The sequence below is a fragment of the Pteropus vampyrus genome, unplaced genomic scaffold, assembly GCF_000151845.1.
Source record: "Pteropus vampyrus isolate Shadow unplaced genomic scaffold, Pvam_2.0 Scaffold41, whole genome shotgun sequence".
Classification (NCBI taxonomy): Eukaryota; Metazoa; Chordata; class Mammalia; order Chiroptera; family Pteropodidae; genus Pteropus; species Pteropus vampyrus.
This window is the reverse complement of record NW_011888822.1, coordinates 8,420,691-8,435,327: the sequence shown is the minus strand read 5'-3', so window position 1 is coordinate 8,435,327 and position 14,637 is coordinate 8,420,691. Positions and strand designations below refer to the sequence as shown.

General features: G+C 37.2%; 1 protein-coding gene across 1 annotated transcript in view; it reads right to left on the bottom strand.

Moving 5' to 3' along the window:
• The window catches only part of FAM19A1 (family with sequence similarity 19 member A1, C-C motif chemokine like), a 529,496-nt gene that overhangs the window by 109,686 nt on the left and 405,173 nt on the right, over window positions 1-14,637 (bottom strand). The window contains exon 3 of the mRNA XM_011358478.1: window positions 8,745-8,885. Within this exon, the coding sequence (XP_011356780.1) occupies window positions 8,745-8,885 (141 nt within the window). The remainder of the gene's footprint in view (window positions 1-8,744; window positions 8,886-14,637) is intronic.

The following is a 14,637-nucleotide window of genomic DNA, read 5'->3' as shown; positions in this document are numbered from 1 at the left end:
TAATGGTCAGTTTCCTGTTGCAAAGAAGATGTTTTTCTTTTGGTTTCTAGTATGTGGCATCTAAGCCTCTTGATCTCTGCTTTATATAAAGTCTTAATAATGTTTTGTTTTTTTTTCTTGTAGATGTTTAATCACGCTCAGTACCCTCTGTCTCAGTTCCTGTTAGTATTAGTGGCAGTTTTGGTAGTGTTTGCTCAGATTTCCCAGGGGCTCTGTGGTGTTCGATCTCGGAGGGTATGGGATAGGGACCTTCTGAGTTGGGGGTTGGGGGCTGTGATTCAGCCTTGGATTTGCAACTGCTGTCGGTAAAAATCAACTGTTATTTTTCTGCTATCCCACTTTTCTACCTTCTGCTCTGATGACTGGGCCCTGCTGCTGGCCAGCTGCGTGGAGCTCACAGCTTTCCTAGGCAGGGCTGGTCAGGGATCTCGCTGCTTCTTCTCCACTCCCCCTCCTCCTACAGGGAGCTCTGGATGCTAGAGGCAGCTTCTTTGTTTCTCCCAGTCCACCACCCGGCACCTGGGGTTCTGACCTGTGGTAGCTCTTATGTGCAGATCTCACGCTCAGACAGGCTAGTGTGCAGTTTAGATGTTTTTGTTGAATTTTATATGTTCGGATCATTGTTGTTTCAAGGGGAGAGATCTGGGAATGTCTCTTACTCTGACATGTTTAATCCAATATCCCCACCAAATGCCTGGAGTGCAGAGAATTTGGAAACATGTAAATCATTGCCACTTACTAATGGGGCCTGTTCTCTGTCCTGGAGCTGCTAAGGCTTCCTCCAAGTAGGTGCTTGCAACGATGCTGCCTGCTCCGGGCTTCTCCTTGCTCTCCTCCACTCCCTAACTCACTCCCAGTCTCTACCTCCTCTTACCCAAGATTCCCCATGGTCCAACATGTAATTATTTTAGATGCCAGTTTTTCCTATGACTGATAAGTGGATGCCCTGGAGTCAGATAGCCCAGGCTATATGCTTTTGAGCAAGTCTCCAAATCTCTGTGTCTCAGTTTCCTGGCGAGTAAAATTAAATAATAGAAGGACATACCTTATGGGGTTGAAGTTATAATTAAATGAATGTACAGACATGAAGGACTTGTAAGAGCGGTATATGGGAAGACTTCAAGAAAATGTTAGTCATAATTTTTACTATTGTTATCAATTATATTCTATTATTTTTAAGACTGACATTGATACTCTTTTATGCCATTATAGAGTAATTAGAATAATAAAATATGATTTAACAAGTCTCATAGAAATTTTTTTGTTTGTTTTACATCATCTGTTTAGAAAAATTCTTCCCTTAAGTAGATAATTATGTTTTTTTTTTAATTAAAATTATTGGGGTGATATTGGTTAATAAAATCAAATAGTTTAAGTGTACAATTCAATTATATGTCATATATATATTGCATTGTGTGTTCACCATCCAAAGTTAAAGTTCTTCCTGTCACCGAATATTTGACTCTCGTTACTCCTATCTTCCACCCTTCTTTATCTTCCTTCTGATAACCATTAATTCACTTTCCATGTCCATGAGTCTCTGTTTGTTTTTCATGTTTATTGCTTTCAGTTTTATAGCCCACATATAGAGAATATATTTGCAAACAATACCTCTGATAAGGGTCTAATATCCAAAAGATAATTGTGTTTTGACTCATCATTTTTTGATAATGAGTCTTTATTTAATTTTTAATACCTGGAAAGTACAATTGACCCTTGAACAACATGAGCTTGAATTGCACAGGTCTACTTATATGTGGATTTTTTTTCAGTAAATACAGTCAGCCCTTTATAGCCACAGGTTTTCACATTTGTGAATTCAACCAACAACAGACAAAAAAGAGTATTATTGCCTTCCCAACTGCAGATCGAAAATACTGTTTTTTGGTCTTGGATTGGTAGAATTCATAGATGCAAAGAGCAGACTGTTGAGTCAAAAGCTATATGCAGCTTTTCAACTGTGTTGGGTGGAGATGAGGGTGGAGGCTGGGGTGTGGTGCCCCTTACACCAGCATTGTTCAAGAGTCAACTGTAATTGGAGATTTCTAAAGGACTGTACATTATGTTTAATTGGTCTCAACTAAAGATACTGAGTAAGGTGTTCCCCTGCTCCATTTTGGATTATAGAATAAGTAATAAAACACAACAGTATAAATTATAATGCAATGACATATTCCTTCAGAATAGCCCTAGACACAACTCCAAGGGTACAATGCTTTTTAAAATATTTATAAATGAATATCTCAAAATTTAAGCTGTTCAGTGTAAATTTTGATATTTTCGGTTATTAGGCAATAGAATATAATTTTTAAAACTAAAAGACCACTACTTAAAAAATTTCTCCAAATGTCACATATTATACTTTTGAGTAAGTTGCTAACAATGGACTGCAAAATTTATGTCCCATTTTTAAAAATCTTGTTTCATATTTTGAATTTTAAAACAATATATGCTTATTTTAAAATCACCGCTATTTCTCTGTTTTTGAAAACACTATATAAATTTCAACTGACCTGCAATTTCAGAGACAGCAAATAACAGCACAATTGGAACACTTACTATGGGAAATGAATGGCAGAATATGTTTAGGACAAACGTGGTGCACGGATGTCAACTGCTGTCAAGGAGAGGAGCTGGTTTCTATCTATTCTTAAGCTAAGAAAAAGAAATGTATGAAGCATTGTAAATATGCCAAAGTAGAGAGGATATTTAGATAAATGGTAGTGTATCCACCCCTGAAATCTTATGTGGTAATTAATAATAACATTTTAAAGAGTATGTATTAAGTTGGGAAATGTTCATCATATATTAAATGAAGCTGTTGATAAAATAGTACTAGAACATTTTAGTTAAATAAAATATGTGAGTTTCTCTTTAATGATGAGTTAAACCTGAAAGGACATATGCATATTATCTTATGATGCAATGATAATCTCTGATTTTAATGTATGGATGTATTTTTGTAGTTTTCAAGATTCCTATAATGAACATACATTTCTGAAGAAGACCAACCAGCATCAGTTATCTCCAGGATAATTAGGTAAAAGCAGTTCCAAGAAAAGCTGGTAGCTAAAATGCCACTGTATTGAATTAATATGAAACAAAACTTTGTAAAACAATGTCTCTTTCTAAGCATTACCAACACATATTAGTAAGATAGGAAATAGATACCATCAATGAATACTTGATGGGAACCATATTATGCAAAGTGCATTGTAGCCATAATTTCTTTAATCCTCATCACAACCTTATGAAGTAGAAACAATTATTATCCCCATTTTACAGATGAGGAAACAGGTTAGAAAGCAAATGTGACTTCCCCAAGGTCATTCTATTAGTCACAGGTACAACTGAGATCTCACTCATGCCTGTTTAACTTCACAGTTCATGATCTTCATGAGCTATACTAGAAATATTAATTTATATATACACTTCATATTTATTTTGCATGTAGAGATCTAGGACATAAAATCAATTTTGATCATATCAACACATAGACTTTTCCATATGTGCCAATGGATTCAAAGATTTTGGAGAAATGAAATGCTTTGGAAACGATTAACAATCAGTTTGAGACTATAGAACATTCTATACTTTATTGACTTTTGCTTGGAAGATAGAGACTAATAACTCTCTTGTCTGAACCTACCACATTATAAGGTTTGGAGTTTCCAAAGTCAAACAAACTTGTTCTGAGAGGCAAAATATTACCATTTTGTGGCTTAACTTCTCACAGAAACTTAGAACCAGATGCTGTTTTCCCCTCTGCCAGCACAGACATTGAATTGCTCTTTGTGTCTTGCATCCAAGTCCTGAAGGCAATTCTATTTCTAGATCATTAGAGATAAAAATGAACTGGAAACAAAATGGAGATTTATAGTTAACAGACTCAATGCTTTCTTTGGCAGAGAACATCAGAAATCATCATGGTTTTATAATGTTTATTGGCTTCTATGGCTAAGAGTTTCCTTCTACAAGAAGGTGAAACAATTTTTTTCTTAGGCTAGCCTTTTCTTCACTGGAGGTGCCTCATCATGTTGACTAAGATCTTGAAATAACCATAGTGCAAGTTTCTCTACCTCAGTTCCATTATATTGAAGTTGAATGATACTTTATTTGTGGGCAGCTACATTGTGCACTGTAGGATATTTAGCAGTACCCCTGGCCTTTACCCTCCAGGTGCCAGTAGCACCCCCTAGTTGTAACAAATATATAGACCAAAATGTCTCCAGAAATTGCTAAATGACCCCTGACAATTGTCCCGATTGATAACTATAGACCACAGTATATTCCCTAAACTAGCTTTTTAATATCCTTTATTTTAGACAACAACAACAACAAACAACAACAACAACAACTTGACATTCCCATGGTACAGAATGGGTAGCTATACATGCCACATGAGTTTGTTCCTCTGACTGTGGCTGATTGGTCAAAGATTGACATGTGACCTGAGCTGGGCCAATCATGTCTAGTCTTTTTGGAGAATATGTTTAAGACACAGGAACAGAGTCAAATATATTTGGGATATACTATGATGCTGAATGAGATCAGAGTTGGCACCATGGAAATAAAAGCCGCACACCAGTCCTTAGTTATTGGGGAGCAAAAACTAAAATCCTTGAAGAGGGAACTAGCCCACATAGAGGAGAATGAGAGAAACAGAGATAAGAAGCAAAGTAAATAAGATGGCAGCTGCCTGAAGAATTTATAAATACCATGTGATTTGGCTGAATTTCCTATAATTAGGTTCCCCAGCATTTCCCTATTTTTTGAAAAAAATAACTTCCTCTTTATCTAAATTGAATGTGTTTCTTTTACTAACCACCTAATGATTCAAAATGAAAATAAATAATATGAGCCAATCTAGAAGGTATTTTTTCCACTCTGCATCTAGAAGTAGAAGAAGGAAACCTAAGCCAAGAGATTCGGGTTCTGATTCCTGCTGTATGACCCTGAACAAGTGATTTACTTCTCTGAGCCTTGATTTTCTTACTGAAGAATTTGAAAATCAACTCAAACCTGGCTCTAAAATTATGAAAGATAAAGATGAAGAGGGCAATTTGTGTTTCCTTGAACTTAGGATTCATTGTTTGACAGAGCATGTAAAATTGTTTTAAAGATGCTGGTCAAGACTTGGTATTAGAGTCAGTTACTCTGGGATCAAGGGTCAGTTGAGCTATGACTTACCAGACATAGGAACAACAAAACATTTAACCCTTCCAAGCCTCAGTTTCTTCATGTTTAAAATAGAAGGCAGAGGAGACAAGGCAAAATATCGTACATGATAGTGGCTTTATTCATCTGTTCTTATGAACCCATCAAAGTTGTGACAGAAACACAGAGCAAACAACAAGTAGAGTTGCCTGAGGTCTAGATGAACACAAGCCTTACAACTAGGGAGAAATAAGAAATAAGAAATAAGAAATCACCATGCAACCGAAGGAGGTAGTAGGGGACAAAGACATGAGGCTGCCCGATCCTGAGTGTCTGAGTGAGACAGAGACTATGGCAGTTGCAGCTGGCAGCTGTAGATACCTCTTAAAGGAGCCGTGTCTGCTACCAGACTTTCATGGCGACGGACTCGCTCACTCTGAGGATCAGCTGCTGCAGATGCACCAGGGACTTATAGGGGGACTCTGAGTTGTCAGAGTGAGGGTGGAAGGTGAGGCTTTCTCCTGGGCAGAAGTGCTAGTGGTATCCATTGTTCCTCTGTTGAGCTCCCTCCATGCTTCCAGTGTGCACCATGGAAATAAAAGGCACCACCATAGCTGAGATGTCATTAAATGTATTACAGAGGCCACTCTGCCCAGATGATTTACTGAAACTCCACCTCCCCCAACTTGCAGCCCTACCCAAGCCACATCCCATTGTGTCCTTCGCGAGTCTTATGCAACTTGCTGAGCAGTGCCAAGACTCACACTCATGGCAGCCGATCTTGGTTTCTGGCATGGCTTTTTGAGGCCACTATAAGCACAGCATCTGTGGATTGCTTACAGAATCTTAACAGGTGGCCCCAGAAGGACACAGGCTGGGGCTAAAATTGGCCTGCTGCTGAACCCCTCTTAGGACTGTGCCTCAACACAAAGCCATGATAATAAGACTAGAAGACTTAGGAGCTTTGCTTAATACATAGAAACAAAACAAAAAAAGGTAGCCAAAATGGGAAGACAAAGGTGCAGAAACTATATGAGAGAACAGAACAGAGATCTAGGAATAATGGAGTCAAGCAATCTAACAGATATAGAGTTCAAAACACTGGTTATAAAGATGCTCAATGAACTTAGAGGAAGTATAGATGAACTCAGTGAGAACTTTAACAAACAGATAAAAAACTTCAAATTGGAAATGGAAATTATAAAAAGGAACCAGTCAGCAATGAAGAATACATTATCTGACATGAAGGGTATATTAGAGGGAATTAACAGAGTGAATGAAGAAGAGAATCAAACCGCCAATAGAGGACAGGGAAACCAAGGTCATCCAATCAAAATGGCAAGAAAAAAGAACCCAAGAATATAATAATAATTTAAGGGGTCTTTGGGACAAAATTAAGTGTAAAATCATCCATGTAATAGGGGTACCTGATAGAGGAGAGCGAGTACAAGAAGTGGAAAAAATAATGATGGAAAACTTCCCTAACCTGGTGAAGGAAATAGACATACAATCCCAGGAAGCTCAGAGAGTTCCAAGAAAGAAGAACCCAAAGTGACCAACACAAAGACACCTTGTAATTAAAATGACAAAGGTTAAATACAAAGAGAAAATATTAAAAGCAGCAAGAGAAAAGCAGCTAGTTACCTACCATAAGAATGGCAGCTGATTTCTCAAAAGAAACTATGCAAGATGGAAGGGCTTGGCACAAAATATTTGACGTGATGAAAATCCAGGATCTACAACCAAGAATACTTTATCCAGCAAAGCTATCATTTAGAGTTGAAGGATAGATAAAGAGCTTCTCAGACAAAAATAAGCTAAGAGAATTTACCACCACCAAGCCAGTCTTATAGGAAATGTTGGAGGGACTTTTTGAAGAAGAAAAAACATGTATCAAAAACAGGAATAAAGAATGATAATAACTACATTCTTATTAACAATTACCTCAAATAGAAAAGAGTTAAGTGATCCAACTGAAAGATCGAGTAGATGAGTACGTAAGAAAACAAGATCCCTACATGTGCTGCCTATAAGAGACTCACTTCAGATTAAAAGACACACACAGTCTAAAAGGAAGGGGATGGAGAAAGATATTGCCTTGATGGTCCTACAGGTTATTGCGCTAAATTAAGTAAGTAAGTTAGAGAAAGGCAGATACCACATGATTTTACTTACATGTGGAATCTAAAGAACAAAATAAATAACAATAACAACAAAAATGGAAACAAACTCATAGATACAGAGATTATTTTGAGGGCTACTAGACAGGAAGGAGGTTGAGGGGACGGTGAAGAAGGGGAAGGGATTAAGAAATACAAATGGATAGTTACAAAATAGTTATGAAGTTATAAAGTATAGCATAATTAAAATAGTCAACAATGTTTTAATAAATATGCAAAGGGGAAGAGAGGTACTAAATTTAGTGGGGTGATCACTTGAGCTCTAATCACTATGCTGTACAACTGAAACTAATATATTATTGTATGCCTATATAATTGAATAAAAACCTCACCGAATTGTACAATGTAAAGTAAATATGAGCAACCAATTGTCTATTATATTTCAATAAAGCTGGGAAAAAATTTTAAAAGATAGGAGAGAAAGTGTATCGACTCCAATGATCCCTGTCTTCTGGTGTTTAAGTCCTATAGTCCACTCCCATGCTGAACAGGTAGGGCTGACTTGTACAATCAATAAGGTATTCTGGAAGCAATGAAGTATAACTTCTGAGGTTATATCATTAAAGAAATATCGTGTGGCGTCTGTATTGTTCTCTTGGATCACTCACATTGAAGGAAGCCAGCTGCCATGTTGTCTGAACACCAAGCTCCTACAGAGAGGTCCATGCGGCAAGAACTAAGGCCACCTGCTAACAGCCATGTAGTGAGTCATGTTAAAACCATCCTTCAGCACCAGTCATATCTTGACTGTGGTCACATGAGAGACCCTGAGCCAGAACCACCCAGCTACGATGAATTCTTGACACAAAGAAATTATGAGATACTGTTTGCTGTTTAGATCTAACTTGTTTTTGTTTTTTGTTTTTGTTTTTTTCTTTTTGTGAAAGGAGGATAATTTGTTACATAGCATTAGATAAACATCATAGAATTGTTGGGAGGAGTAAGTAAAATAACGCATGAGAAGCGTTTAGGACAGTGCTTGGCACATGGCAGATACTCAGGACACTTGTACCTGTTCATGAATGTATGTGAAGCACTCAAGAAGTACCTGGCATATGGTAAATGCTCATTTAATATGTGTTAAATGAATGTTAGGTATTGTTATCTTTACTATCATTATCACCATCATCATTATATATATATATATTCAATTTAAAATCATTTCCCCAATAAACTGGACTCTCAAATTTCTTCTCTAAAAAATGTTAAAATAGAACTATTTGAAAATCCCAAAGCCAGAGAAACAAGAATTCAAACTCTATGCTTAGGAGTGGCATTTGTGTAACTTCTCTCTACTTTGGCCACGCCTTGTTCATTATCCTGAACTATATTTAGATGAAACAAAAAATACGTATTATGCATGGTGAACACCTAGATGAACACACATATATAAAACCAGTTACTTACCATCGACACAAGAAGGTCGATTTCTTGTTGTTCCAGCCACTTTCCCAGGTAGACAGGAACACTTTACTGTTTGGGACCGCTCCTCAATACGATTCTTATTACAACATCTGTGTGCTGCTATCACTTCACATGTCCCTCCTTCTGGCAAGAGAGAAAGACACCAATTAGCAATAATTCAGCATCCATGTAGGTCTGTAAGATATATGTGGAGGGTTTGGGGAAAGTGAGATAAGTTAGAGAAATGGTTTCCGTGAAGTACAATTACTATGCAATTCTCTCCCACTACGTGTAGACAAGACTATATACAGGGTCTGTATAATGTTGTAAAAGACAATAGGCATTATAGCACTACACTTCAAATAGAACAAAGAGCACAAATGAATAGCTCTCAAGAGGCAGCAATTCCAGGCTGGATGTACTGAAAGGCAGTGGAGTAGTGAATGCCCAAAGCTAACAAAATAAAGACGCTACTTGATTTAAGTGCATTATATTTTTGGAGTTCAATCCTGTGTTATCTTTGCATTTGCAATTCTCTGAGCTCCCACTAATGACAAGAAACTGACCCTCCAGTGATATAGTACCTGCAGTTGCAGGAAAACTGCCCAGAATTTGGCTCTCCCTCCTACTGCCGCCTACTCTCGAGGAGGCTAAATAGAAAATCTAACTGGGGAGTCATTTCCCAAATCTATATATAATGCAAAATTGATAGAGCTGCTGGAGAAAATGGCATCTCAAAATACAAACCTAGGCTTATGCTTTTACTTAATTGTTACAGGTCAGCCAAACATTCATCAATATTTGTTGGCATCCTAATAATGTATGTCACTCTTTACCAGGTTCTTTACAAGTGCACTGCTGGGTTTGTCTAGAGGTTTGGTGAGCATTCAGGTAGGTCCTTCCAGCCTGCAGGACATCAGTTAAGCCATTTCTCCAGGGACACAAAAGATACTCAAAGTGATCAGAAACCAGAAATTAATGTTTCCAACATCAAGCTTTGCATTCAGGAAAAATGATTTTCGTTTAACAAGAATGAGCCATAACATTTATGATTCTTGGCATTTAAGTTTCAGTTGGCAGAAATTCAGCAAGCATTTGTGAGGCAATGACTATGTACAAGTTACTGTGCTGTAAACTGTAAGGAATATGAATCCAGCCCATACATGGTGGCACTTAGGGAACACTGAAAAAAGGAGAGGAGGGAGAAATGATAGTAGGGAGAGGAGAAAGGAGGGAGGGCTTAAGACACAATTCCACCCTTTCCTAAGAACTTACGGTGTAATGCAGTGGTTCTCAGTGCAGGGGTTGGGGATTGGGGGTGGGATGATTTTCCGATCTGTCCTCCCAGTAATGATATTTGGCAAAGTCTGGAGACATTTTTAATCATCATTGCAGATGGATAGTGGGTGCTACTGATATCTAATAGGTAGAGACCAGGGATGCTGCTGAATGTCCTACAAAGTACAGGAGAGCCTCCCACAACAAATAATTATCTGGCCTAAAATGTCAATAGTGCTGAGGTTGAGAAACCCTGGTTTAATATGATAGAAACATTCACAAGAATTTCTGACTTAAGGGGAGAGTTCGGGCTTTCAAATCAGCTTGCTTTAGTCTGAATATCAGCTCTGTCACTTACTATCAGTTTCCTCATCTGCAAAATAACAATAATAACACCTGCCTCATAGAGTTGTGTGATTATAAACCAAAATCATATGTGTAGGGATTACCACTGAGTCTGACACAGAGTAAAGTGACCATATATGCTAGCAACGGTAATAAAATCCAGTCACATTGATGTATTTATTTGGAGATGCCCCCCTCCTTTCTGCCCCGGGAACTTTGTAAATATGATGTCTCCTGGAAAACTCTCTCCTACCTCCCATTCCTCCACAATCCACCCTCAACTCAAATGCATTTACCCAGTTAACTCTCTTTTCAATTGAACACCAAGGTTGGTTCCTTAGAGAACATCCCCTTACTTCCACCACTTTTCATTCTCTGAGCATCCTATACATTCCCTCGCACGATTATAACTACAGGTCTGTGACCCTAGGCAAACTATAAGCTTGGTCAGGGTCAAGGTTTTTGCTTGTCTCCTCAGAGCCCTCTTGTCAACAACTGGTGTACATGCTCCATAACTGTTGGTTGAATGAATGAAAGAATAAGTGAATTAATAAAAATTAACATCATAATATAAGTACCAAGTTCTGAGGACATAGGTGGAAGAGTAGACACATTCATTTTTGAAGAATTAGGAAGGCTTCTTAAGTTATGAAAGATAGGGCAGGGTTTCAACAGGGGATAATGATGGGGAAGTATTTCATTAATATGAAAGACTTTTAACTATAGGACAGTTTTAGATTTACAAAAATCTTGTGAAAATAATACTGAGTTTCCACATATGCCACACCCTATTGTTCCCTATTTCTATTCTCTTTATATTAACATCTTATATTAGCATGCTAAATTTAAACCAATATTGATACGTAATTATTAACTAAAGTCTATGCTTTAATTTAGATTTCCTTAGCTTTTACCTAATGTCCCTTCCTGTTCCTGGATCCCTTTGAGGATCCACATTACCTTTCATTGTCTTATCTCCTTAGGCTGCTCTTGGCTATGATAGTTTCTCAGACATTTCTTTTTAATGACCTTGATAGTTCTGAGCAGTGTTGGTCAGGTAGTTTATAAAATGTTTCTCAAACGGGATTTATCTGATGATTTTCTCATGATTAGACTGAAGTTATGTACTTTTAGAGGAAGACCACAGAGGTAAAGTACCGTTCTCATCACATCATATCAAGGGTGTGTACTATCAATGTAACTTATTGCTGTTGATGTTGACCTTGATCACTTGGGCCAGGTAGTGCTTGTTAGATTTCTGCACTCTTCCCTCTCCCTAACCCTACCCCCTCTCACATTTTTCTTTTCTTTTTTTTTTTTGCAGAAAATTACCATGTGCAGCCCACGCTTAAGAACTGGGGAATTATGCTCTACCTCCTTGAGGGTGGTGTATCTACTAAAATTATTGGTAATTCTTCAGCATAACAGATTTGTCTCTTCTCTCTCACCTATTTATTTTTATTCATTTATATTAATATGGAATCATGGGTATTTATTTTATATTTTGGGTTATAATCCAACACTATGTTATTTATTTTGTTGCTAAAAATATTCCAACTTCGGCTATTGTGAGCTCTTTCAGCTGGTTTCTGTGTATCTCTTCTCCACACTTTTTTGGGAGCACTTCCTTAATCTCTGGCCCTATCAGGCTTATCTTATTTATTTCCTACCCAGGTCCTAGATTCAGCTATTTCTCTAAAGAGTCAGACAGAGTTATTCATTCATTCATTCATTCATTCATTCATTCATTTATAATTTTAAGAAGTTTTTCAATTACAGTTGACATTCAATATTATATTACTTTCAAGGTTATAGCATAGTGGTTAGACACATATAACTTATGAAGTGATCTTCCCAATAAGTCTTGTACCAACCTGACACCATATACAGTTATTCCAATATTATTGACTATATTCCCTATGCTGTACTTTCTATACCTTTGACTGTTTTGTAACTGCCAATTTGTACTTCTTAATCTCTTTACCTTTTTCACACAGATCCCTAAATCTACCCCTATCTGACAACCATCAATTTATTCTCTGTATCTATGAATTTGTTTCTGTTTTGTTTGTTTATTTATATTGTTCTTTAGATTCCACGTGTAAGTGAAATCATATGGTGTTTATTTTTCTCTGTCTGACTTATTTCACTTAGCATAATACCCTTTAGGTCCATTCATGTTGTTACAAATGAAAAGATTTCATTTTTTATGGCTGAGTAATATTCCACTGTATGTATGTACCACACCTGTTTTTATTCATTCCTCATTTGATTGGTGCACTTAATCCATTTACATTTAAAGCAATTATTGATAATATGTAATTATCATTTACTAATTGTTTTCTGATCATTTTTGTAGTTTTTCTCTGTTCCTTTCTTATTTTCCTGCTTTTTTTTCTTGTATGTTGATGACTTTCTATAGTGTTGTGTTTGGATTCCTTTCACTTTATTTCCTGTATATCTGTTGTAGATTTTTGGTTTGTGAATACCATGTGCTTTGTATATACCAAGTTATGTTTACAGCTGTCTATTTTAAGCTGATAGTCACTTAAGTTTCAACACATTCTAAAATTTCTACAATTTTTACTCACCCCCTCCACGTTTATGTTTTTGTCATTATTTTTTACCTCTTTTGTCTGTGTGTGCTTGTTTGTATCCCTTAACTTACTATTGTAATTACACATTATCTTCTTATTTTTGCCTTTTAACCTTTGTATCAGCTTTAGGATTGGTTGATCCACTGCTTTTATTATGCATTTGTCTTTGTCAGTGAGAATTTTTGCTTTGTGGTATTTTCATATTTATATTATTTATTTTTTTCTTCTTAAAAAGTCCTTTTAACATTTCCTGTAATACCGGTTTGGTGGTAATGAATGTCTTTAGCTTTTTCTTGTCTGGGAAGCTCCTTTTCTGTCCTTCAATTCTAAATGATAGCTTTACTGGGTGCAGTAATCTTGGTTGCAGGTCCTTGCTTTTCATCACTTTGAATATTTTGTGCCAGTCCCTTCTGACCTACAAAGTTTCTGCTGAGAAGTTAGTTGATTTTCTTATGGGAGTTCCTTGTGGGTAACTAACCGCTTTTGTCTTGCTGCCTTGAAGATTCTTGCTTTGTCTTTAAACTTTGGTATTTTAATTATGATGTGTCTTGGTATGGGCCTCTTTGAGTTTATTCCTTGCTTTCTCTATTCTATAGTACCCTTATAATATGAATATTGGTATGCTTGCTGTCGACCCAGAGTCTCTTAATTATCCTCATTTTAAAAAATTCTATTTATTTATTTATTTATTTTCACTGTTCTGTTTGGCTGTTTTCTGCTACCTTGTCTTTCAAACTGCTGAATTGATCCTCTGATTCACCTAATGTGCTGTGATTCCATCTAATGTATTTATTTCAGTTATTGTAGTCCTCATTTCTGACTATTTTTAATGCTTTGCTTTCTATCTCCTTCTTCATGTTTCCTATTTCTTTTTTGAAGTTTTCATTGAGATCATCTATTCTTCTCCTCATCTAAGTTCACTGAGCAGCCTTATAATCATTGTTTTGAGCTCTGTGTTTGATAGATTGCTTACCTCCATTTTGTTTAGTTCTGTTTCTAGACCTTTGTCCTGTTCTTTCATTTGGGGTATGCTTCTTTGTCTCCTTATTTTGGCTGCTCCCCATGTTTATTACTATGTATTACGTAGATCTGCTATGTCTTCTGGCCTTAGCACAGTGACCTTATATAGTAGGTGTTCTATAGGACCCAGTGGCACAATCTCTTTATTCACCTGAGCCAGGGACTCCAAGGAGTGTCCTTTGTGTGAATTGTATGTGCTCTCCTGTTGCAGTTGAGTCTAGATTGTTGTTGGTATGTCAGTTGGTGGAACTGACATACCAAGCTGTGAGGACTGGCCATGACTATAGCAGATAAGCTGTTGAGTGAGGGCTGACCTCATGGAGCAGGATTTGCTTTAATGGGCCTCTGGTACCCACTGAGTCCACTCTTTGGGTGTGTTGTTTGTAGCACTAATTAGGTGGTGTTTAGGTGTAGTCCAAAGCCAGCCACTAGGCGCATTGGTTCTGGGGCCTCTTGGAAGCAGTTCTGGTATAGGCCAAGGTCAGCCACTGTCTGTGTCTAGCACAGGGCCATCTGGTAAGAGCTAAAAAGTGATCTGTGGTTGGTAGCTGCCTGAGCTGGGCTGGGGGGCACCTTGGAATGGATATGCTGTGTGCCAAAGCTTGTTGCCACTAGTTCCAGGCTTAAAGCCACTTAATAAGAGATATGGGGAACAC